Below are 25,372 nucleotides of genomic sequence, written 5' to 3'. Positions count from 1 at the left end.
GCTTAATACCAAACTGCTCTGCCATAGTCTGCAAGGTGGCCTGACTTTCTTAAAATCTGGCAGAAGAGAGACTCTGGAGTAGAGAAGGAAAATGTCCTCAGCAGTCACAGCCAGCAGGAGCAGGAAAGGTTGGGTTTCTTTTTAAACCTCTCTCCCTGCTCAAGCCTTTAATCATTCCTGTGGCTGTTCTCTGGACTCTCTGCAATTTATCAGGGAAAACAACCAAACAAATTGATGAGTTTGCCTTGATGGCCTGTTTTGCTTAGCAATAACACAGCAAGGCCTATTGAAGAAAAAATATACTAGCTGAAACAGTCAGGCACTTGCCTGGTTGCTGACTGTAAGACCTTGCTAGATAAGAGCGTGCTTGCAGAATCTGGGAAAAATGCTTGAAGAAGCTTTTTGAAGCAACTTGTTCCTTTTTGTACTAATTATGAAGCTTATCAAGACATAACAGTCCTTTGTTTTGTACGCTGGGAAAGTATAACTGGGATGACGCGACCTAAGTGATGATGCGACGGAGTGGCTAATAAAAAGCAATTTGAATTTGCAGAAGCTGGGCTGGTTGTGTGTGGAGAACAGGCTGGTTCTTTGTTACATCGGTCAGACTAGCCTGGTTTGGTTGGTTTTGTCAGGGTTATCTCTATCCCAGACTTTTCAGGTTCATTGTCTGACCACAAAATACAGACAACCCAGCAAAGTCCAAATACCAAGTTCTTTATTGATGTACGCACACAAGCAACAATCTATTGCCTTCCAAGGTTGAATACAAATCAGATCATTCTATTCACCCAGGAGTTCCACTTTAAGGGCTTTTTGTTTTCTAGTTCCAATCAAAGCCTTTGCAACAGCATCATTGTTAACTCACCACTTGGTCACTTCACATTCACACATTCAAAAAGTGGGAAGGTCTAAGTCTTTCCTCCCACACCAATGAAAAAATCAGTGACAGAAAATGCTGTAAAGTGCCTCTGCTGTCGTGTGCAACAGCCTGGGGAAATACACGAGGGAAAGTGCTTTTCTCTGTCCTCCTGACACTGGGTAACATTTCTGTGTGTCCTTGAGATCCTGCCACAGGGACAAGGCTTGAAGATGCAAATGACATGTTAAGGCTTCATTGATTTGTGCATTCCTTTACTCCTTCATTTGTGAGAAGGGTGCATGAGCTCGAAATAATCCAGCTCTCACTTTCACACCATGGGAAATTTCCAGGCTCACAATAATAATTAAAAAAAAACCCTAATTTTCTAACCTGAGCAAATTGAATCGAGTCATTGCGAGGTGATAAATACAGAGCCCCAGGATGACTTTCTGTCATCACATGTTTTTAGAGTAGATCACATTTACGGGGTGGGTCTCCTGCTAGGAAGTGTCTGTCCAGTGGCAGCACCCAGTGCACATTCCCCACTTACAAACTCCTCTTCAATATATCAGCCACTGAACCTAGCGAGGGGGGAGGGTCCCATTGGTCGGGCTCCAGCCTGAGCAAGCCCCTGGACCCCGAGTCTGGGAAGCCTGAGTCAGCTGTGGGTTTTAATTGTATTGCAGACATACACTTGGTGCAAAATCCCAGCTTTCTCCTCAGGGAATCAAGCCCTCATCCCCCACGTGACAGACAGGGAGAGTCACCACTATACTCGTGAGGTTGGAACTGACAACTGCCCCTTCACAAGGACCCAGGAAAACTGCTTGGGCAGCTCTTTGGCCAGCTGTGGCTGGCAGGAGACCCAGCGAGACAGGAGTTGCTCTGGGTTCTGTGCAGGGGAGATTAACTGGTAGAAGTGGGGAGTTTGTCTCTGATTTACAGGGCGCTTTGCCAGAGTGGAGCCTGTAGGTCACATGCTGGGGGGCTGTGACGGGCACACAGGCTCAGTGCTCCGGAACAGCTGAGTCAAACCCAGGCAGGAGCCTCGTCAGTTGACACCCAGGGGACGCTCTCACTAGGGGAAACCTCTTTGGCTTCAGCACCTCCTGGGACAGATCTTGGACCTTTCAGCATCCCTGTTCCACACCAGGAGCTTCCTGCAGTGAGTCCACCTGAATCAGACACCTCGGAAAGCCTTACACCCGCCCCCCAGGGGAATCATGCAGCCCCAACTTCTGCAGTCACCATCATGGGCAATGGGTGGAGTCCCACTATGGGGAGGCTGGCGCCCAGCTCCACCCCTTCTGCCCCACCACGGCCAGAGCCCTGAAAACCCTTACCCCCTCCTGTAGTCCGAGGCCCCACCCCACATTGTGGAAGCCCCAAGACCAGCTGCTCCCTCTCTGCCCAAGCCCCCCTCCATGGCTAGAGCCCTGAGTGCCAGTCCCCACTTACGACCCAAGCTCTCAAACATCCCCCACACAGCCTGAGACTCCCTACCTCTCCATCACAGGAGCCCCCAAAACCCCTACCCTACCCCCAAAGCCAAAGGATCCCCATCCAGACGGAGCCTGAGCCCTGCTTCCACAACCTGCTCAGAGAAGCCCCAGCCTGGCCAGAGCCCCAGCAGCCACATCTCCCCTCCGCAGATCCCAAGTCACCCGCAAAAATTCAAAAGTTCGTCCCTACATCTCTCTTCTGGAAGAAGAACCTGAGCTCTTGCTATGGGCCATGCAGGTTCCAGGGAGATTACTAACATACCCAGGAAGCTGAAAAGCACATACTGTCTCCTCAGCCACCCCCACAACCTGCATGTGGCATAATAAAAAGCAAAAATTTCCCCTGCCAAACCCACAACCGGGATCCCGCAGCGGTGGCTGCACTATGGAAGGCACAGTGACGCGGCCAGCGTTGTAAAACAGAAGGTTTATTAGTGGTCTGGAATCCAGCCTTGGAAAGTTCTGTGTTAGCACAGGAAGCAGGAAGATTCAGCAACGTCCATCTTGGGGAGACCCTGAACTCAGAGCCTGGGCTCTCCCCTCAAGTCCCAAAACCAGCAGACTCCTTGCTTCCAACAGCCCAACTCAGCCAGGCCCTTTGCCCCTCTTCTGTCCTTTGTTCTGTTTCCCTGGCAACCTGGTCACCTGGCCTCCACCTCGTTCTCTGTTCTCCAACTCGTCCCAGCCAGCTGGCCTCTTGCAGCAGGTGCACCCCGGCCATCAGTTGCTAGGAGACAGAATTTTTGGCCATTGTCTGGGCCCAGGCAGCGAGACAGCAGCCACACCTGCCCCTTACGGGTCTCTGCCAAGATTAAACACCCTCGTCCCACCACCGAGATCAGTGGTCCCAAAACACTTCAGGGTCATGTCTCCCCTTACCCCTGTTCATGCCCCCGAGTCGTGGCTGGGAGTGGGACCGCAGCTATGGGGGAAGGGACACAGATGGGGTAAACGGACTGAGGTAGGGGCCAGAGATGGGAGTGGGGGTGAGACCAGGAGCGGAGCCTCCAGAAGGGGGCTGGGAGTGGAGCCCCAGGGCTGGTGCCAGCAGCCAGGGCCAGCAGCTGAGGCTGGGGCCAAGAGCAGAGCTGGGTGGATCCCCCTCCCCACCTCCCATGGGGGCTGGCCCAGGCCCATTTGCATCCCCCTGACTGTTACTCCATTCCGGCGGCAGGGTGCACCTCACATTTTGGACCTAGATAATCGTGCGACAAATAGGGGACACTGAGACATACACAATATACAAAACATTCAGAAAATTCCCACTTCATCACAAAGGTGTCAGTGGGGTCTGAGCTGGGCAGTAGCACAGGGAAAGTGGGGAGGTTTCCCTTTGGAAAAATTAAACTGCAAAACATCCCCCTGTGTTCCCGCAAAAGCCTCTCATTTATCCCTTAATCCCCTCCCCATGAAAATCTCCACCCCTTCCCTGGCCCATAGAGACACACTGACTCCAATGCAGATTTTTAAGTTTTCTTACTTTCCCGTGGCCTTCCACAAACATTGTTCCCATCAGAATTATCAAAGGCTTTTACAATGAGAATGAGAAAATGAACTAAATCAAACCCAAAGAAACTGCTATCGACCTCCCCACTACACACAGTTTGGGTCTGAATGTTTCTACTGAAATGTTGAGGCAATAAAACTCTAACTGCTATTGTCCAGAAAGAAACCTTAACCTCCCTTGCAGTACCTGGGACATCTATGTCTGACCCATCAAGGTTTCAGCTCCTTTGGTGAGATTTCCAGCTGCCCAATCCTGCTGCTGTTTCAGGGGAGCAATTCCTGACTCCTGTCAACAGTTATCTCAGCCCCATTCTGTGCATCACAGGTTTCCCTAGGAAAGGGCAGTGAATGGTTTTAGGGTCCAGTGATCCTCATTCAAATCAAGCTAGAATCTGAGACTCCTTCCCCTTTCCCAGGCTGTGGGAAGGGAGGCATTTCAAAGAGCTCTCGGAGCTATGGCACGTGGCTAAGGAAAGAGAAAAAGCCTCATATCCCCCTCTGCTGGGTGCTGGGTTTCCTCCTGAAGCCTCTGCCCCCCACCTAGTGCCCTATGGCTCATCCCTGACCCTTGCTGCTGCTCCTTGCTACAGACTGTGAAAGGAGCGGAGGCAGTGCAGGAGCCTTCTAAGGACGCAGATCTGAGGCTTTGGGAGAGACACATTGTCTGAGACATCAGAGCACTGTAAACCATGCAGCCACCCCCTCAATCAGGGACCTGTTCCAGCCCTGAGTCTGGGCTACCACAATCCCTCCCACAGAGCAGGGGTGCCTACAGATTGCAACCTGAAAATAGGCATGTGAGACTAACTCCTGCTTTCCCTGACAGGGCCTCCCCTAGACCAAGTGGCATCCCAGGCAAGAAGTGTCTTCGGTGCCCCCCCTCGTCCCCTGCTCCATATGTTAGACCATTGAATCCCTTTTTTTTTATTGCATTTCTACCTCATTTCATGATTTTGATGCACAATTTGGATGCATGATTTTCTCTATCATATAAGATAACTTTTCATGCTAGGATGTGTAAATCTTGTATTTATTCATGCCATATATAAACAAATAAAAAATTCATTTCCTTTAAGAACATAGAAACTTTTAATTTTGACAGTAACTGAAATGTACTAACATCTAGAAATGGAACTGTCACCAGCACATGGGAGGGGGGGCAGTATTAAATAGAGTTACAGTAGGAGACAGCTTTAGGATATTAACTCCAGGTCTCTAGTTCAAAGGTCGCTTCTCTCATCTTTCCCCCATGAACTGAAGTGCAGCATTCAAGAGATTCAAAGACTAGTTGATAAAGTTTCCAAGTGCCAAAATAGCAAGCAATGTCCCTCTTGCATTGGGCAGTGTTGATTGGAGAGATGGTTTAGTGAGAATAAACTTCAAGGTGAGAAGCAGCAGCCCAAAAAGGCCCCTGCAGGTGCTGAAGTAGCTCACATGGGTAAGTGCTTGAATGATGATCTAATGGTCCCTGGTTCAATCCCAGGCTTCAGCAGGCTCCTTCCTTCTACAGCAGTGAGCTCTTTCCTGGAACCACAACATTGCCTTTATCCCATGCAAGTCCCTCATTTCAGGTTTAGCTGCAGGAAAAGGCAGCATTGGCTTCTGCAGCTAGTTGGCCCACCTGACCTTTCTTCCTTCTCTTGCTCTTTCTCAGCAAGGGGAAGAAAAAGAAGCTCTCCTTCAAGCTGGAGTCACAAGGGTGATGTGAGGATGACTTCCTGAGCCCCAGCTCCAGTCCTCTGCTTTTCCAGCTGACCCATCGAAGAGCTGCCACCATGTGCTCTAGGTTCACCCCTTGGTGTGCGCCAGGGTGAGCACCACCAAAGTGTATGGAATTTGAGGGCAGGGCAGGGAGCGCAGTGTGATGGAGTTTCTGTAGCATAGCAGATATCACGTTTGCCTGACATGCAAAAGGGCCTCAGCCCAAAACCGGGCAGAAACATGGCAGCTTTCTTTTCCCGGCTCCCCTTGCTGTCCAGCAAGGCGCTCCTCCTTCTGCCACTGGCCTGTCCCTGGAGTAACTCCAACCCCCGCACGATAGAGGGTGCTGACAGCAGTGGTTAAAGTACCTTGGCATCAATCCGGAGAACCTAGAGGAATTAGGCCAGTCAACTTTTGAATGCTTGTGCCTTGGCCTCCTCTGCCCTTGGACGTTGGCCTACGGAGGCCGGCTCCTTTGCATGACTTGCCAAAGGAGGAAGTGAGGCAGAAATGGGGCAAAAGAGGAAAGTCAAACTGAGGAAGGCAGGGCAGAAGCTAAATGCCTCAGTGCAGCTAAGTGGGGTTAGCAGTAGCCACCATTCATTCTGCAAAGCCTGGGGACGTGCGGTTGGCTGCTAGGAGGTAGAATCCTGTGCCTGCCTCTTGGCATCCCAGGGATGGCTACTTGCAGTTCAGGAGAAGTGGAGTTTTGGGTGGAAGGAAAAGAAGCAATGGTGAGTCCTAGTGGGGCTGCTTTCTGGCAAGATGGTTTTCCATTTTAGGCTTGGAAGGAGCCTGTGAGCGGAGTTGTTCCAGTGAGAACTGCTGCTTTTGTCTTGCAGACCTGAGGGCGCCAGTAACAGCTTGCAAGGGGGCAGGTGCTGGCTTGAGTGAATGGGGTATAGGAAAGTCCAGCTTGCCCCTCTGGGGCCAAGTCCACTGCTTGTCTTCTGCGTTGTAACATCCAGATTTAAATCTTTCTAGCATGTGCTGTGGCTCGTGCATTAAGCCTTCCTGGTTGTTGCCAAAGTAGCTCAACTGGGAGTGCATTAGATTGAAGATCTGAAAGTTTCTGGTTTGATGCCAGGCTTTAGCACCCCTTCACCCTGGGTGTGTCATGCTGGGCTTCTTCTGGGTGTACAGCTGTGCCTTGAACTCACAAATTTTCCCTAATTTCAGAGGCAACACTTACAGAGGGCGTGTGTGGAGTCATGTGCCCCACCTGGGTTAGCTATGGCCTGCTACATCATGTGGTGCTGCCAGGCTCCTTCCCTGCACAGCAGCTGCTGGAGGGGTGAGTGGAGAGGGGCTGCCTTTGCTGCTTCCTCTCCCTGCACTGTTCACACCTGGGAAGGGCGTCAACCGTAAGGGAGTGGGGCTGAACCTTGACATTGTGCCCCCTCCCTTTAGGAGAGACCAGTCGTCTGTGCCTGGTTTCCAGCTCCTCAGTCAGAGGACAAAGTGGTTTTCTGCACCAGATTTGCCAGCTCTTATGTTCTTTCTCATGAAGGGGAGGAAAAAAGAATGGGTTTTTCAAAGCCTGTCCTACCATTGACCGAGGTCTGACTTTCTAGGTTTCTGCTACAGTTGGGGATTTAGAGTTAGTGGGGCCCTGTGCACAAAAATCCCCTTTCATCCCAGCCCTGGTATGTCTCCAGTAGCTGCTGTCCCCTGGTAGCAACAAAGGAATTTTCCATCCATCCAGGAGACCCCAGACTTGGACCAAAGGTAATGTCAGGCTTCTCCTCTCTCCCTTCTTGGAATCAAGTTCATGGTTTTACTGAGAGTTAAAGCAGCCTGAACCCTCAGAATCTGGCTCAATGTCACAAGTTCCCACTGTCTCCATGGAAGATAATTTATTAAATCCCAGATGAATGGAGTTAAATCAGTTCTCATCCTGAGTCCTTTGCTCTTAATCCTGAGGATATTGTTCCACCATGGGACCATTTCCTGCTTCTCTTTCACACTGAAGCACAATTTTCTTTGTACAGACACAGGAACAGCAAGATCTTTCTCTGTCCTTTGTGCAAAGCAGGAAGCCAAATTCCATGGAAACAATGGACAAGCAGGGGGCCTTGGGCACATCCAGCTCTGGCCATGAGATGTTCCCTATCCTCTTTCTTGATGCTCCTGTTGTTATTTCATGGAATTTCTGGGATGGGGGAAAAGCCACATTCACTCCAGATGGAGGGGAAAAGAACCCTGAAAATTTCAGGGCCCAACCCCTGCTACCAGGATCCCTGAGGTGCTGGGAATCTGCATGGGAAAGGAACTGTGTGAATTGTCAAGGTGGGGAATGAATAACAATCTACAATAAGAGCCACCTCATTAACCACGGACACAGACTAATCCTGCTGCAGCTAGAAGGGAAACTGGGAGCGATTCTTTGCTGTGCAGCCATGGAAACAGTGACCCAATTGCATCACAGTGAATGTGCTGGGGAAAGCTGGACTTTACAGGCAGGTGGAAATAGCAGATCCTAGAAACACCTAGTGCTCCCCACAGCACTTCTGCCACTAGGGTGAGGTGTTGAGCAACTAACAACATCCCCCACCACCATGACCTTCCAGCAGAGGATTGCAGCACCCCCTACTCCATGCAGGGGAGAAGGCTGAGTGTATCTCTGCACCCTGAGTCCAAGGCACGCACTCTCTTTGTCTCACACATAGAATCTGGCCCTGCTGCAAAGTGACCCCCTAAGAACCAGCAACCTCCAGGACAGCAGGTTTGGCCCTCAGAGCAGGGAATGTGTTGCCCACGCTGCTTTTAGGCCACTGGATGCTCTGGAAACAGGAGGGCTCTGAGTGTAATCCATAGCACACCCAGCCCATCTGGGGATGTAGCTCAGTAGTAGAGTGCATGCTTTGCATATATGAGGCCCTGGGTTCAATTCCCCAGGTTTCTTCTTCACTCACCTGCTTTGCTCATGCCCAGTAGTCTCCCTGCATGAGTTTTAATCCTGCTGAGTGAGGGACAAGTGTCAATTGCATGGGAAGTCTGGGACCATTTCTGCTCCTAAGTTACCTTGGTACATTTAAGATTCCCACCCGCTGTGCTGCTTGGGACAATGGTAGATGGGAAGGGTGAATCCTCCAGCACTGGAGGGAAAGGTCCCATCTGCACAGACTGAGAGACAAGAAAACAGAGGAGCAGTCAATGCTCAGAGAGGAGAGAGGTCAGTGATTTACATCCACCAGGAGACACTGTCTTTTTGAGTATAAGAGGGGCAGCTGTGTTAGTCTGGATCTGTAAAAAGCGACAGAGTCCTGTGGCACCTTATAGACTAAGAGACGTATTGGTGCATAAGCTTTCATGGGTGAATACCCACTTCGTCAGATGAATGAAGTGGGAATTCTGTGACTGGCTAGCCAGCTACAAAAGCAGTTTCTCCTCCCTGGGTGTTCACACCTCAATTGCTAGAAGAGGGTCTCATCCTCTCTGATTAAATTAACGTAGTTATCTCTAGATTGATTCTTGACTGCATATTTATACCTGCCCCAGCAAATTTCCACTACATTTATCTGACAACAAGGGTATTCACCCATGAAAGCTTGTGCTTCTATATGCCTGTTAGTCTATAACGTGCCACAGGACTGATAACTGCCTGCTTCCCATTTTTCTCTAAAAGCACCTGCAGTGGTGCAACTGGTTAGTGCAAAAAGGCATACTACTTGTACTATGAGTTCAAGCCTTGGTTTCTATTATCCATGTAGCTTTGCCCAATGCACAGAGAAAGTAAGTTGTGAAAGTGGGTGTATAGCTTGGAAGCATCTACTCTGTGCTGCCATTAGCTCTAATATGTTATTCACTAGTAGGAAGAATTGATTTATTTGCTGCTGAGAAAGCTGTCAGGACAGGTCTGTGGGCACCAGATCTCCCTGCTTCTTCCAGCACACCCCTGGCTCCTTCCCTGCCCCAGTCACTGCTGTAAGAGAGTCCTATATGCACTGAGCCTAAAGCTTTTCCCAGCCTTCTTAGTGCAGTTAGCAGCACATCAGTCTCATAATCTGAATGTTTCTGAGTTCAAGCCTCAGAAAAGACAATGGTTTTTGCTCCTTGCTTCAGATTTTCTAAAGGAATTCAGAGAAAAGAAAGTATAGGAGAGTGGTTTCTAAACACCCTCCCACCCATCTAAAACACACACACACACAGACTGTTCTAAGGCATTAACTTTTCCTTCTCCATGGTGTTTGTATTCTCCATAGAGCAAAATAAAACAAAAACATGCAAGTCTAAGCCTAATACATTATGAAACTCAATACAGATAAAATCTCACCTCAGAGATCATCCAATAAGCTTATTTTGCACACCAGACTTATTTTTTGTCTGGGCCCAATCTTTTCACCTGGTATAGTCCTTGTTCCAGCTTAGGTGGTAGCTAGGGGATTTCTCATGACTGCAGCCATCTTTGTTCTGTTCCACCCCCTTATACAGCTTTGCTACAAGGCAGGAATCTTTTGTTTCTCTCCTGGGGAAAAACCCCAGATTTAAGATGGATTCCTGTACCAGGTGACATGGTCACATGTCCTGTGAGACCCCCCCCCAAGCCTTCATTCTTCCTGGCCTGACTCACAGATGGTGCAGGACAGAGCCATCTGCAGTTTATTGTCCTGGTTAATGGGAGCCTTCAAGATTCCAAACCACTATTAATGGCCCACACTTTGCACAATTACAACAGGACCTCGGAGTTATATTTCACATTTCTAGTTTCAGCTCCAAGAATGATTGTACAAATACAATGAACACACACCGTAAATTATAAGCTTTGTAATGATACCTTACAAGAGACCTTTTTCATGAAGCATATTCCAGTTACATTATATTTACACTCATTAGCATATTTTCATAAAATCCTATGGAGTGCAACATCACAGCAGGGAAAGGGTTTTACTGCAGCACCTGGGAGCAGTCGAGTTCCATGTTCAGGCTGCAGTATGAGTTCCTCCAGGTTTCTCGTAAGCACGCAGGGCCCTTAGCAGGTGCTCTCGGTTCAGAAATGGCCCAGATACGATAAAGTGATGGGGATTGCATTTTTCTTTTTTATTTTTGTATTTCCAATGGCATTTCTGTTTGTGATTTAGTTTTTCTTTGTAGAACTGTGTTTTCTCCTGGATTTGATATTTAACTAAAAAAAGAATAAGCTCTCTGGGCGCCAGATGGAGGATCAGGCTGTGGCTAAGAGAGTGAGCATAGCAGGTTTTCTGTATTGTTTCCTGCTCTCATGTTCTTGATTAGTTTCTCTTCTGCATGAAATTTGCCTTTTTTAAATGTGAGCTTGGCTAGCTCAGTTGGTAGATCATCAGATGTTTAATCTGAGAGTTCAAGTCCCTGGTCAGGCAAAAAGCCAATTCCCCCTGCAATATTCCCTAAGAACTTCAGAAGAAATCTCTTGAAGACTCTCCTGGACTTCAGTTCCTCCTCTTCAGGGTTTAACCTTTCCTTGCCTGGGACTGAGGGTGCTATTTCCTCACAATCTGGAGGAAGAAAGGTCTCTGGGCCTGCAGCAAAACACTGTGTGCTGACTTCTTGAGCAAATGCAGGGCTGGCGCTACCATTTAGGCAGCCTAGGCAATCGCCTATGGCACCAGGATTATTTGGGGGTGGCATTTTGCCGGGGGGGCGGCAGGCGGCTCCGGTTGACCTGCCGCAGGCATGCTTGTGGAGGGTCCACTGGTCTGTGGCTCCGGTGGAGCTGCCGCAGTCATGCCTGCAGACAGTCAGCTACTCACGTGGCTCCGGTGGACCGCCCACAGGCATGCCTGCGGCAGCTCCACCAGAGCCATGGACCAATGGACCCTCCGCAGGAATGACTCCGGCAGCTCCATCAGGGCCGCAGGATCAGCACAGGGGGCAGCAAAATGGCTGTGTGCCTATGGCGCGAGAAACTCTAGCACCGGTCCTGCTGGCCAGAGATGCATGTTCCCACTGGGTCCTCCCTGCCAGAAAAATTCTCCCCAGAGTTCTCCCTGTCAGAAGTCAACAGAAATCAATGGGTCCCATGGTGTAAGGGCCAGCATTCAGGGCTTTGAATCCTGCAATTGAAATTCAAGTCTCAGTGGGACCTTGGGGTCCTTTCATTGCCAGCTAACTGTCCTGGGATTTCCAAAGCTTCGTCTTGCTCTCTCCAATGACATGGTAGCCTGTCTTTTGCCTGCTACCTGTTGTGACTTGAGCACAAGAGGGGATGTTTGATACAGACGCGAGGTCCCCCCACTTAGGTTCAGTCTGAACAGAGGTCAATGTACCACTGCATGAGACAGGACAATTTTATTTTGCTTTGCATAATCGTGTTTTCTCCTGGATCTGATATTTAACTAAAAAAAGAAGAATTTCTCTGGGCACCAGATGGAGAAGCAAGATGGGCCTAGGGCTGCTAAGAGAGCAAGAGTAGAAAATTTTCTGAATTGTTTTCTGCCCTCTTTTTCCTGACTAGTTTCTCTTCTGCACCAAACTTGTCCTTCTTTATATGAGTCTGGCTAGCTCAGTTGGTAGAACATCAGACTTTTAATCTGGTTCAAGTCCTTGGTCAGGTGAAGAGGGAACTTTTCCCACATGTGGTGGTCTCCCAAAAACTAAAGGCAGCATGTCATCAGGGGTTATTTGACATCACTTTTTCCCTCAGGACTTTGCCTTTTCTAGGAAGGGCCATGCACTGCCTGGGACTGAAGGGGCAACTTCCTCACATGCCCACTAGCCTCTCAGTCTGGAGTAAGAAAGGCCTCTGGGAGCTGCAGCAAACTGCTGCATGACAACTGGGTGAGCAAATGCAGGGCTGCCCCCACAGGATCATCATCATCAGAGGTCTGGGGGTTCCCTATTGGTCCCATGGTGTAAAGGTCAGCACTCCTAGTACCTTTCCCAGACTTGAAGAAGAGCTATGTAGCTTGAAAGCTTGTCTCTCTCCTCACCTTGGTCCCCACCTTGTCTCACTATTAGGGTATGGCTACTCTTGCAGCTGTAGAGTACTTTAAGTTAATTCACCCGCCAGAGAGTGCACTAGGGAAAGCATGCTAGTCTGCCCACCCTGAGAGTGGAAAGCACACTGGCGTGGCCACATCTGTAGCACTTTCAGCTGCATTGAGAGTGGTACGTTATAGGCCACTATCCCAGCATTCATGAGGCTGCAACGTCCTTTTCAAAAGGGGTGAGGTGGGGTGGAGTGTGACAGGGAGTGTGGGGGGAGAGTGGGTTTTTGGGGTGCTGAGAGTGTGTCAGCACGCTGTCTTGTAAATTCAGACCCCCCCCTTCCTCCTCCACCTTTCTCTCACTCACTCAGAGGCAAACAGTAGTAGTTGGTTTTTTTTTCTCGGACCAGCTAAGCAGCCCATCTCAGAACTGGAGCTTTGAATGGGCATGTCCGTATCCCGAGTTCACAACAAAGACAAAAGAGACCACTTCAGTTAAGAGGATTATGGGACACTTCCGGAGGTCAATCAGTGTGTAGTAATGTTACTCCTCATTTACACTGGAGCTGCAGTGATTCACCCAATACACAAAAGCTGTTAATCCTCCCGGGAGGTGGAGTACCAAGACCGCTCTAGTCAGAGAGTCAGAGTGCTCACCCTCCCTTGCCAGTGTGGACAGGGAGTAAAGTAGAGCGCTCTGGGAGGCTTTATTGTGCTATAATGTGCAAGTGTAGTCAAGCCCACAGGGAGATGGTCAGCCAGGCAGGTAGAGGCTGTCTCCCCAAATAGAGGAAATTATCTCCAAGCACTTAGCATTGTACAACCCAGGAAAAGACTTTGAATCCTGCAATCTCAGTTGAAGTCTCATGGGATCTGAAGACAATTTCTGTGCCACCTAACTCTGTTGGGTCTTCCAAGACTCTATCTTGCTTTCTCAAATGCCATGAAAGCCTGTCTTTTACCCGCTAGCTGTTGCGACTTAAGCACAAGAGGGGACGTTTGGTCCAGAAGGCTGGCCGTGCCTGGAGTTCTGTAGGTAGGGATGAGAGCTGCATTTCCTCTGAGTCCTGAAGCTAGGTTGCAGCCTGGCCTAGGAGGCAGCCCTATTGGTTGACCTACTGGCCCAAAGTCACTTGGGCGGTGTTGGTGTTCCCCAGGAATGCTGAAGGGCCTAAGAGAGGGAGGCTCAATACTCCCCCATATCAGTCAGGCTGGAAGAGGAGGGCTGCAAGAGTGGGCAGGTGGATGAGCTGGGCCTTCTAGCATTCAGCTGGAGACATGTTGGGGAACACGAACTGGGAGAAGCTGTTGCTGGCCTGTGAAGAATGGCTCAGCCAGGGGCATAAGTGGACCCTGCAATTACCTACAAAGTTGTGATGCTCAAGACCTATCTTTTGGCTGTGGGGAATTTCCTCAGCCATGTATTTCCCCCTGCTCCACGAGTGCTGCTGAGACCGAACATGATGGCCTTCCATTTCTTGTAGGGTAATAGGATGTCCTTACCTAGTGAGGAGACATGTGGCTTTTCTGCCGTATTAGAAGGGTTGGTCCAGGTGGGCTTTGAAGCCTTTTACAGCTCTACTTTTTTGTTTTTCAATTTTCAGTAGGTGGCTCCCAAGCAAGAGTTGGCCCACCTGACCTTTCTTTCTTCTCTTGCTCTTTCTCAGCAAGGGGAAGAAAAATAAGCTCCCCTTCAAGCTGGGGTCACAAGGGTGACATAAAGACCACTTCCTGAGTGCCGGCTCCAGTCCTTTGCTGTGCCAACTGACCTATCGAAGGGCTGCCACCACTTTCTCCAGGTTCGCACATTGATGTGTTCAGTATGGAGAGGGGTAACTAATGGTGTTCCCCGAGGGTTAGTCCTAGGACCAATCCTATTCAACTTTCTCATAAATGATCTGCAGAAAGGGGTAAACAGTGAGGTGACAAAGTTTGCAGACGATACTAAACTGCTCAAGATAGTTAAGACCAACGCAGAGTGTGAAAGAACTTCAAAGAGATCTCACAAAACTAAGTGATTAGGCAACAAGATGGCAAATGAAATTTAATGTGGATAAATGTAAAGTAATGCACATTGGGAAAAATAACCCACAATACATACAATATGATGGGGGCAAATTTAGCTACAGCTAATCAGGAAAGAGATCGTGGAGTCATCGTGGATAGTTCTGTGAAGACGAACATGCAGTGTTCAGTGGCAGTCAAAAAAGCAAACAGGATGTTAGGAATCATTAAAAAAAGGATAGAGAATAAGACAGAGAATATCTTATTGCCCTTATATAAATCCATGGAACATCCACTTCTTGAATACTGCATACAGATGTGGTCTTCTCATTTCAAAAAAGATATACTGGCATTAGAAAAGGTTCAGAGAAGGGCAACTAAAATGATGAGGGCTTTGGAACAGGTCCCAGATGAGGAGAGATTAAAGAGGCTAGGACTTTTCATCTTGGAAAAGAGGAGACTAAGGGGGGATATGATAAAGGCATATAAAATCATGAGTGGTGTGGAGAAAGTGAATGAGAAATTATTTACTTGTTCCCATAAGAACTAGGGGCCATCAAATGAAATTAATGCGCACCAGGTTTTAAACAAATAAAAGGAAGTTCTTCTTTGCACAGTGCACAGTCAACATGTCGAACTCCTTGCCTGAGGATGCTGTGAAGGCTAAGACTATAATAGGGTTTAAAAGAGAACTAGATAAATTTATAAGTTTCAGAGTGGTAGCTGTGTTAGTCTGTATCACCAAAAAGAATGAGGAGTACTTGAGGCACCTTAGATAAATTAATGGAGGTTAAGTCCATGAATGGCTATTAGCCAGGATGGGTAAGGAATGGTATCCCTAGCCTCTGTTTGCCAGAGGGTGGAGATGGATGGTAGGAGAGAGATTACTTGATCATTACCTGTTAGATTCACTCCCTGTGGGGCACCTGGCATTGGCCATTGTTGGCAGATAGGATATTGGGCTGGATGGACCTTTGGTCTGACCCAGTATGGCCATTGTTATGTTCTTATGAAGGGAGGGGCAGAGCACTGTGACAGAGTTTCTGTTGCGTAGTGGTTATCATGTTTGCCTAATATGAAAAAGGTCCCTGGCCTGAAACCAGGCTGAAACATGCTGACTCCTGGCTGTCCAGCAAGGCGCTTCTACTGCAGCCACTGGCCTGTCCCAACTGCAACCATTGCATGGCTGAGGGTGGTGAAATGAACTGAGAAAAAGCCTTTGCATCAGCAGGGGAAAGCTAGAGGATCTTAGTCAGTTACTTTTTGGAGCCTTGTGGCTTGGTCTCCTCTGCCCTGGGAGGTTGGCCTACGGAGGCCAGCTCTTCCTGCTGGCTTCCTTTGCATGACTTGCCAAAGGAGAAAGTGAGGCAGGAATGGGGCAAAAGAGAAAAGTCGAGCTGACGAAGGCAAGACAGAAGCTAAGCGTCTCAGTGCGGCTAAGTGTGGTTAGTAGAGCATCACTATTTGTTCTGTAAAGCCTGAGGAGGTGCAGTTGGCTGCTAGGAAGTAGAATCCTGTGCCTGCCTCTTGGCTTCCCAGGGATGGCTACTTGCAGCCCAGGAGAAGAAGAATGGTTCTGGGTGAAAGGAAGACAAGCAAAGCTCTGGGAGGAAATCTGGGTGTGGGGTGCAGGCTCTGCACTGGGGGGGAGGGGTTGGGGTGCAGGAGGGGTAATGATTACCCCAGGCAGTGCAGCTCCCAAAGTGACCAGTACACACAACCCTCCAGCAGCAGCTACTAGGTGGGCAGATCCAGGGGGTCTCTGTGCACAGCTGCCTGTAGGTGTTGCTCCCAGAGCTCCCATTGGATGCACTTCCTGGCCAAGGGGAGCTGCGGAGTTGGTACTCGGGGCAGGGGCAGCGCATGGAGACAGTCCCTCTGCCCCAGGGGATGCTGGGACATGCCAGCCACTTCTGGGAGTGGGACAGAGGTAGAGTGGGCAGGGAGCCACCTTAGTGCTGCTGGCACATCTCTGCACACCCACTGGGGTAGGGATAGAGCATTGAGCTGCCTCCCCTCGGTCTATTACAGGAGTGGGGTCTTTTGGCCTGCATGGTGCAGCAGGTCGGACTAGATGACCACACTGGTCCCTTCTGACCTTAAAGGTTCTGAGTCTAAAAGGGAGAGGGAAGGATTTTTTTTTTTTAATATAAACCAAACATTGGAATACCTGGATGACTCCAACTACTCATCTTATGGTCTTGCCCCTTTCTTCCTCCCTTGTGTGTTTAATGACCTGCTGGGATTTGGAACACTGATTATCTCATTCTGTTAATAAACTGATACAAAGTGACTGAAACTAAACCAACTCCCAGTGGAGGAAACATCACATTGGCTAGGAATCAAACCTAGATCAGCTGCTTAGAAAGCAGCTATGCTCACCACTATACCACCGGTGAAAGACCCTGATTTTTCACATTTGGTGTCTGGTTACCCCACTGCTCAGTTTGAGGCAAATGTCTCTGTGTTCTCTGCCGTTCATGGTGAGGAGTTTCTCCATTGATAACATTTCTTGCTGGGTTGGGGAGGGGAGAGAGAAGAGCGGTTTGCTCTGTTTCATTCCTCTCCATTTTCTGTTCCTCCTTCCCTTCCAGGGTCCTCCCTTCCATTTCAAATGGTGCAGTGACACCCTCCCCGCACCCAGGACTCTGGAGCCACATGATCCCATGACAGCTTCAATGACCAAAGGTCTTTTCCAACTTCCAGGAGATCCCAGCTTGAGTCTAAAGGAAGCTCTCTTCCTTCCTGGGGATCCTCTCTTCCTTTCTGGAGATCAAGGTCATGAATCCTCTGCCTTGCCTCTTGGATCTGAATTAATGTCCGATTTCCCACTATCTGCTTGAAAGAAACAAATGTTTCTAACCCAGTTGAGTGGAGTTAATTCAGCTGGAATCCTTCACCCACATTCCTTAGGAGATACAAACTCTCTGTGACACAGACTGACTGGGGTTCATCTCTGCATGTCCCCAATGGAGAAGGAAATACACTGAGGGGAAAGGAAGAAGACTGGCAGAACGAGTCAAATGGGGCTAGACTAGAATAGAGGAGATTTTCTGCCTGTTAAAATGTACTGGATTCTAATTGCTTAAAACAAAACAAAACAAAACCCCACCAGCTTCTGTTGGGTTTGATCCACCAGCTTTTTACAGAGCAGCCAAAGTGGTAAACCACAGACACACATAACCACCTACAGCCCAAGTTTGTCTAAGCAACACCTATAGTGGCTCGTGAAGGGGGAAATGCAGCTGTGGGTGTGACTCCAAGCCTCACCCAGAGCACTGATTTTCATTAGCTATGTGGGTTCCCACACTGGCTTTGCCCAATTCACATGGAAAGTGCCATACAAGGGTGATGAGATTAAATTCTAAACTCTGAAATGCAGAGGTTGGCCTAGAGATTGGAATAAGGGGTTTGAAGAGAAAAAACTCTAAGAGTATAAAACCAGACAGTTTCACTTCCTCTGTTAAATGTCCTGAGAGCTATTTTAATGTGAAGATAACGCCATGGCTAACAGTTGATTGGCACTTCCTGGGTTAAAGAAAGGAAGGGACTTGGGTTAATAGTCTGAAGATTTGCATTACCGTCACTGCTTGACCCCCCTTCAGTTCGGAGCAGGTTTGTACGTTGCTGGGTGGAACACACAGACTCCTGGAGAGCAGGGGCAACTGTTTCCATGGCAGAGAGCCTGGCACTTAGGAGACTTTCTTGACTTGCTGTTTTGAAGCAATTCGATAAAATAACGATGGATCTACAATGTCTGGTCCAAAATTTCAGCTCCCTGATGCAAAAACTCTATTTTAGGGTCTAAACAGGAGGGTTTCAGCACTAGGACACCTGACCAGAGAGCTCGGGGGTGTAACAGCTGCTGACTCTGAGGGTCCTGGGCTAAATCTACCTGCAGGTGGAAGTGTTTTGATTTATTTGATGGCTAATGAACACCAGCTACCACGGGGAGAAGCCCTGAGAGCTGCTGCCACACAGAGGGGAACCCCAAGTGGCCAGCTGCTGCTCCGGCCACCCTAGGAGTTCTGCTGGGGGCCACTGAGCTGCGGCTGCTCCTGCTGCCCTCGGAACCACAGAAGGGAGATGATTTTTTGACAGTGACAGACGCCTCATCCTAAATGCCTTTGTCTGCCCCCTTCTAGCGACTGTTTGGTACAGGAATGCAGCCCCCACTCCTGAGTCTCTCCTGGGGAAATAATGTTTCTGTGCAAAACACCAAAGCTTTTAACAGAAAGAAAGAAAAGGAAATGGCCACACGATGGGACAAGGACATAAGGAATGAAACACAAGATGCTTCTCTCATGTGCATTGACTTTGAACCTTGTTGGTTGCGGTGTTGTTGTATCCGTTAGTCCCAGGAAATGAGAGACAAGCGGGAGGGGACCACATAATATCTTTTAAAGGACCAAGTTCTTGTGTTATCCTTCTCATAACACAAGAACTGGGAGGGGTCACCAAATAAAATGAATAAGATGCAGGCTTGAAACGAACAAACTTCCCTCAATCTGCTGGCAATGCTTCTACTAATGCAGCCCAATCTGCTGTTAGTCTTCCTGGCAACAAGGGCACACTGTTGACTCACATCCAGCTTCTCCTCCACTGTAATCCCCAGGTCCTTTTCTGAAGAGCTGCTGCTTAGCCAGTTGGTCCCCAGGCTGTAGCAGTGCATGGGATTCTTCCCTTCCTAAGTGCAGGACTTTGCACTTCTCCTTGTTGAACCTCCTCAGATTTCTTTTGGCCCAATCCTCCAATTTGTCTAGGTCACTCTGAATCCAAACCCTGGCCTTCAGTGCTTGAATTCTTTACATGCTTTCACAGAGCGAAGAGCACATGTTCCATGATTTCATAGGGCAGGGTTTTATGGTTTCATAGAGAGCTTTCCTTGTGTGGATTTGATAGGTGAATCAACACAGACACACATTGTGACCCTTCTCAGGGTTTTGAGGACTGAGTCTCCTCGTTGGCACCTGCCACTAGGAAGAGGGAGTTTTGCATTTGGCAGCTGGATGTTAGTGATCAAACTCACCCAGCCTGCTGGAACTCAAGGACCCTCCTCTGAGCTACAGCAGACAACCTAACCTGAGTTCCTTCAATGTGTCCCCCTCTGGGGTCCAGACCTGATCACCAGATACTCAGAGAAATCCCAGATTCTCTCTTCCTGAAGAAATGATATATCCCAGGTTACTAGTTTTACTGTGGACCACTGCTACTGTACCTCACACAGCACTTGAGTATTGAGTTATTGAGCAAGCAAAAATTTATTTAACAACGGATAGAAATTTAAACAATGTGAGTGATGGAAACCAACTGTTACCAACTAAACAAAAGCAGAAAATGCAACTTACACTTTTTAATAGTTACCTTTCCTATTTAAGTAGATTCTCACCTCACACTTCAGGCAATTCCACTGATTGCTAGTCCCTAGGAGCCATGGCCCTGCCTTTCATGAAGAACCACTGGCCATTAGGAATCTCCTTGGTTAATGGATCTAGAGTGTTTTTCTCCACCTTGTTATGAACTGAATGAGTCTTTTGTCTTTATTCACAGAAAGGATGATCTCCTCATTCTCATATTGTCCTTGTCACTTCCACAGGGTTTCCATGTCTACAGTTCATCCTTGATGGTTTTCCATTGGCTTTTCTGGGTTGGTGCAAAGGTTGACAATGGAGCAAAACATCACATAACTGCCTAGCAAGGGACAGGTGCCAATTCCCCCCCACCAAGACCTATGATTGGGGTGACTCGCTTTCACAACAATACCATATGGGCATAATTTTCCATGTACTTACATTTCTCCTTAAATATGACTCGTACACACCCCTCGCAGTGATTAAGAGTAAGAATAATTTACAAGCTTTCAGTGGAGATCTCACTGCTATGCCTCCTGAATAAATATCATAAAATCAGTGTATTAGGTGTGGCGAGTTTGTCAGGTCTGAGACAGGAGTTGTTTGTGAATAACAATGACTCCTTTGCCAAGTGGCACCAATGAGCTTTTGTCCCATATGCACTGAGTCATAGTCACGCCCTGATATAACAGAAAGACCAGCACAAAAAACAGAGAGAGGAACAATAAGATAATAAAATGACAATGGTTGGAACTCAAGATTTCTCTCAGTCTTTGGATTGATGGGTACTAAGAGCTGTAGCTACAGTTGAGGAACCAGGCGATAGGACATTGGCTCAGCCCTCCATACTAGTAGCTTTCTCACATACAGGAAGATGGGTCAAAATTGGAATTGATGTCATCACTCGCTTCCCAGAGGGGATCAATCCACGTAAGGCTATGTCTACACTTCAAACACTAGAAATATTCTTCTGACAACCTAACACTGTCTACAGTGGGACTCAGGTCACATTTACTACTTCTCTCAGTGGAGAGGACTTTTCACACACCTGAGAGATGTGGCTCTGCTAGCATAGCTTTTCATTGTAGACTAGCCTTTAGATGGCTTATTGGCCAGAAAGGCAATGGATTTCAGCCTTTTGCTTTATATTGATGGTTGATGAGTGCAGCCTTCCTACATGCTGGATACATCCTATGACAGATGTCAGGCCTTTCCTTTGCAAATTAGAGAAGTGGGGAAGACAGTGACCCTTACAGTCTAAGTGGGTAAAAACTTATCTCCTGGAGTAGCTTTCCTTTTAATTGAAATTGACTTTGAAACTAACCAAAAAAAAAAGTTCTATTTGAAATACAAAAAATTAAAATCTATACTGAGCCAATATTCTCTTATACACTCTTTCTCACACACAGTCTCCCACCCCAACTTTTGGAGTGAGGTTTTTGACCAGAACTCCTTACACTACAGCGGATAAATTAAATCATATAAACTTTTCAAAATTAGCCATCATTTCCTGTACGACTAACAAAACAAAAAACAGGACAACTTTCAGTTTTCTAAAATAATTCAGATTATCACAGTCTTACTCTTTAACCATTTACTTTGCCTATAATTTCATTTTCCTTGGTACCAATAACATATTCAATGATCACAAATTCTTGTCATATAGGTTAGTTTTCTTTTAATCCCCATTGCTAACAACTGAACCTTGGCTCAAATTGTGGTTTGTTTCAAAGTAGGTCCCAGCCACTTCTGTGAGTTCATATATCTCAGGATCTTCTGCCATTTGTGTGGGTGGAAGGGGTCTCCTATGTGGGTGTGTTGCATCATGGAGAAAAAATACCTCTCTTGTCACACTTTTTAATCTTTCAAAGTAGGAGGAGAGAGAGGACAAGTGACATAAATGCATAGAACACAAGAGAAAACTGTCTGCTCTACACTAACAACATTTGTTGGTATAATAATATTACTCGGGGTGTGAAAAACCCACACTGTTGAGCAATGTAGTTACACAGCCCTAACCCCCTGTGTAGCTAGTGCTACATGAGCAGCAGAGCTTCTCCTGCCAACATAGCCACCGCCGCTTGCCGAGGCTGGAGTAATAAAGTCAGATTGGAGAGATCTCTCTCATTGGCTTAGAGCACTGTAATAGCAGTGCTACAGCAACACAGCTACACTGGTGCAGCTATGCCATCATCAGCTTTATTGTGTAGCCACAGCATTAGACAAAAAACCAGGGAATCAGGACTCAACATGCGTGTATCCAGAAGTCTGAAACTGGAGCTTGATAGAGTTGTTGCCTCATTGGTTATCATTTCTACAGCCTGAAAGTCCTTGATACCCAATCAGGCAGCCAGTTTGGGATCCATGGGGAAGGAATGTCCTATGAAGCACTTTCTGTTTGGATCCAAACAGTGAAGGATGATTTTTCTTAATCTAACCCTGGCATCCTCTGGAAGTGTAATCAGTGACACTAAACTAGGAAGTGGAGTTCTACAAACAATTTTCCTTGGGTCACTGGTCACCGTAGCTTCCTTTACTGGGGTGGAAACCAAGAACTGGGTGTGGACTCTTTCAACTTCAGCTCTTTCCAAATCTTGGTCTTGGATACGGTTAAATTTACACTTCTCTGAAGTACAATCCTTTACAAAACCACATAAAAGCTCAGCAGTGTTAATGAGGAATGGCTTCCCGAAATATGCCCAGCTTTTCTTTAATTTGGTGGCACAGGTCCAGGGAAGGGACTGGATACAGGCCTGGATCAGAATCTTCGTTAGATACCAGAGCTGGAGATTCTATTAAAAAATGGCTATTTTTCTGAAGATATTACATTTTCAACACTGGTTTCATTTTATACACATCTTTAGCACCTACAAAAGATAAATTCAACAAAAACTCCACTTCTATTTCCTCAACATCTATGTCATGAAGGGCTGCATTTCCCATACTATAGGATTAGCTAGGAGAGATCTTCTGTAGGGCCTGGGTTACAAATGCTTTGGGAACCAAACACATGGGCATTTTTCCTACTTCAAAATCACTTACCCTGGAATTCTCTTCCCTGATCATCTTCCTAGGGAACCCACTCCAGCGCTTCACTGCCCTCCTAGTGAGACTTTTGGACAGGACCAGGTGGAAGATCCAAGGTACAAGAACGCCAGGAAGGAGGTGGCTGAAATAGATGACATACCCATAGAAGGAAAGGCCCGGGGGCCAGGACCTTATTTTGTGATCAAGAGGAATTTCCTGTAACAGGTGGCGCAAATGCAGGAGTGGAGGTACACCAGCTCCTAGTCCCCCGGAAACACCAGAAGGCAATATTAAGCCTCGCTCACAGTCACCTTTTTGGAGGACATTTGGGAGTGCATAAAACCCAGGCGAGAATCTTACGCAGGTTCTTCAGGCCGGAGGTACATGAAGACGTCCGGCAGTACTGTGTCTCTTGCCCCAAATGTCAACCGCACAGCCCTTGTCCACATATAAGAGCTCCTCTGGTACCCTTGCCGATCATTGAAGGTCCGTCTGAGCGGATCACCATGGATCTTGTGAGGCCGCTAGAGAAAACGACCCGAGGCCACCAATATGTGCCTGTCATCCTAGACTATGCAACCAGGTACCCAGAAGCTGTCCTCTTATGAAACACAGCTTCCAAGAGCATTGCCAAAGAATTAGTGGCAATCTTTTCCTGGGTAGGGCTACCAAAAGAAATCCTCACAGACCACGGAACACCATTCATGTCCAAGTTGTTCCCTGCTCCATGTCCAGACCCTGTGGATCTCGGTTTACCATCCACAACCGGTGGTCTAGTGGAAAGATTTAACCAAACCCTCAAGGCCCTGATAAGAAAGGTGGTAAGCAAGGATGGGAAAGATTGAGACAACCTACTACCGTACCTCATGCTCACCATCTGTGAGGTCTCCCAAGCTTCCACCGGCTTCTCCCCCTTTGAGCTGTTGTATGGATGCAACCCCGAAGGCATCCTGGACATAGCCAAGGAAATTTGGGAGGAGGAACCCAGTGAGGGGAAGAACATAATAGAACATGTACTACGGATGAGGGACTGGATGGCCCAGGTCACTCCCATAGTAAGGAAGCACCTAGAGAAGGCCCAAGAGGCCCAGAGAACATACTATGACCGTCAAGCCAAGCTTCATCAGTTTCAACCCAATGACTGAGTAATGGTACTGGTACCCAGGGCTGAAAGTAAGGTGTTGGCCCAGTGGGAAGGGCCCTATGAAATAGTTGAACCCATAGAGAAAGTAAATTACAAGGTGTGACAACCAGGACATCGAAAAGTAGAGCAGATATAACATGTCAACCTTCTGAAACCATGGCATGCACAGTGATTCGAGAAGAGCTGCATCCAGGGAACAAAAAACATGAACAGGTGAGGGTGTCTCCTGATCTAACGACAGTCCAGAAGAAAGAGGTAACTGAGATGATTGCCAAATATCAAGATGTATTCTCAACAAAGCCGGGTCACACAACCGGGACATATCACCACATCATTACAAACCCTGGGGCCAGCGTAACTATGAGGCCCTACCCTGTGGCAGCAGCCAAAAGGGAGGAAATAAAAGTGGAAGTCAGGAAAATGCTGGAGATGGAGGATCATCGAAGAATCCCACAGTCAGTGGTCCAGCCCAATAGTGTTGGTGCCCAAACCTGATGGTACCACAAGGTTCTGCAATGACTTCCATCGACTAAATGAGATAGCCCAGTTTGATGCCTACCCTATACCCTGCATAGATGAACTAGTGGACCGTCTGGGGAACGCCGGGTACTTGACAAGCTTAGACTTGACAAAGGGGTACAGGCAGATTTCCCTAGCTGAAGATGCAAAGGAAAAGACAGCGTTTTCTACACCAGAGGGTCTCTTCCAATATGATCTTTCCTTTTGGACTACATGGGGCTCCAGCTACCTTTCACCGCCTCATGGACAAGTTATTACGCCCCCATACCAGTTATGCTGCGGCCTACTTGGATGACGTGGTGATTCATACCCCAGGCTGGGAGACCCACTTGGAAAAAGTGGGGGCGGTCCCTGATACCTTCCAGAGAGCTGGCCTTACGGCAAACCCTGTTAAGTGCGCTGTAGGATTCACGGAGGCCAAATATCTTAGCTACGTGGCAGGAAAAGGTCTGGTAAAACCCCAACTGAATAAGTTAGAGGCCATTCAAAATTGGCCTCGGCCGAGTCATAAGAAGCAGGTCTGAGGATTCGTAGGGATGGTGGGGTATTACCGGCATTTCATCTCCCATTTTGCTACAACGGCACGTCCCCTAATGGACTTAGTGAAGGCCCGTGGTCCTGATCCAGTCAGATGGTCTGATGCAGCAAAGAGGGCATTCATGGACCTACGGACTGCCTTCTGCACTAACCCCATATTGATAGCCCCAGGTTTCACCAAGGACTTCATCCTACGGACACATGCATCCGAGACAGGGTTAGGGGCCATCCTATCACAGATGGTTGGACAGGAGGAACACTCAGTTCTCTACCTCAGTAGGAAACTCACTCTGAGGGAACAAAAATATGCAGTA

At 47.9% G+C, this 25,372-nt stretch overlaps 1 protein-coding gene and 1 long non-coding RNA gene across 3 annotated transcripts in view; one reads left to right on the top strand and one right to left on the bottom strand.

Annotated features, from left to right (window-relative positions):
• The window catches only part of LOC115643863 (zinc finger protein 436-like), a 45,250-nt gene extending 26,206 nt beyond the window's left edge, over positions 1 to 19,044 (top strand). Inside the window, exons 5-6 of one of the 2 annotated variants that reach the window (XR_003998386.1) lie at positions 14,144 to 14,275; positions 17,075 to 19,044. Coding sequence is in view for 1 of the 2 variants with exons in the window: in XM_030547862.1 (XP_030403722.1) it covers positions 14,144 to 14,211 (68 nt within the window). In the remaining variant the exon portion in view is untranslated. Of the gene's footprint in view, positions 1 to 14,143; positions 14,374 to 17,074 lie in introns of those variants that run through there. The other variant, XM_030547862.1, reaches the window with a different exon arrangement.
• On the bottom strand, positions 39 to 24,456 carry LOC115643871. Its single transcript, XR_003998392.1, has 3 exons — positions 22,874 to 24,456; positions 4,058 to 4,201; positions 39 to 73 (listed from the first exon to the last, which is right to left on the bottom strand). It is a non-coding gene; the product is annotated as an uncharacterized LOC115643871 (long non-coding RNA).
• Between the last annotated feature and the right edge of the window lie 916 nt (positions 24,457 to 25,372).

This window comes from Gopherus evgoodei, unplaced genomic scaffold (assembly GCF_007399415.2).
Source record: "Gopherus evgoodei ecotype Sinaloan lineage unplaced genomic scaffold, rGopEvg1_v1.p scaffold_74_arrow_ctg1, whole genome shotgun sequence".
NCBI lineage: Eukaryota > Metazoa > Chordata > Testudines > Testudinidae > Gopherus > Gopherus evgoodei.
This window is presented reverse-complemented; position numbering and strand designations above follow the sequence as displayed.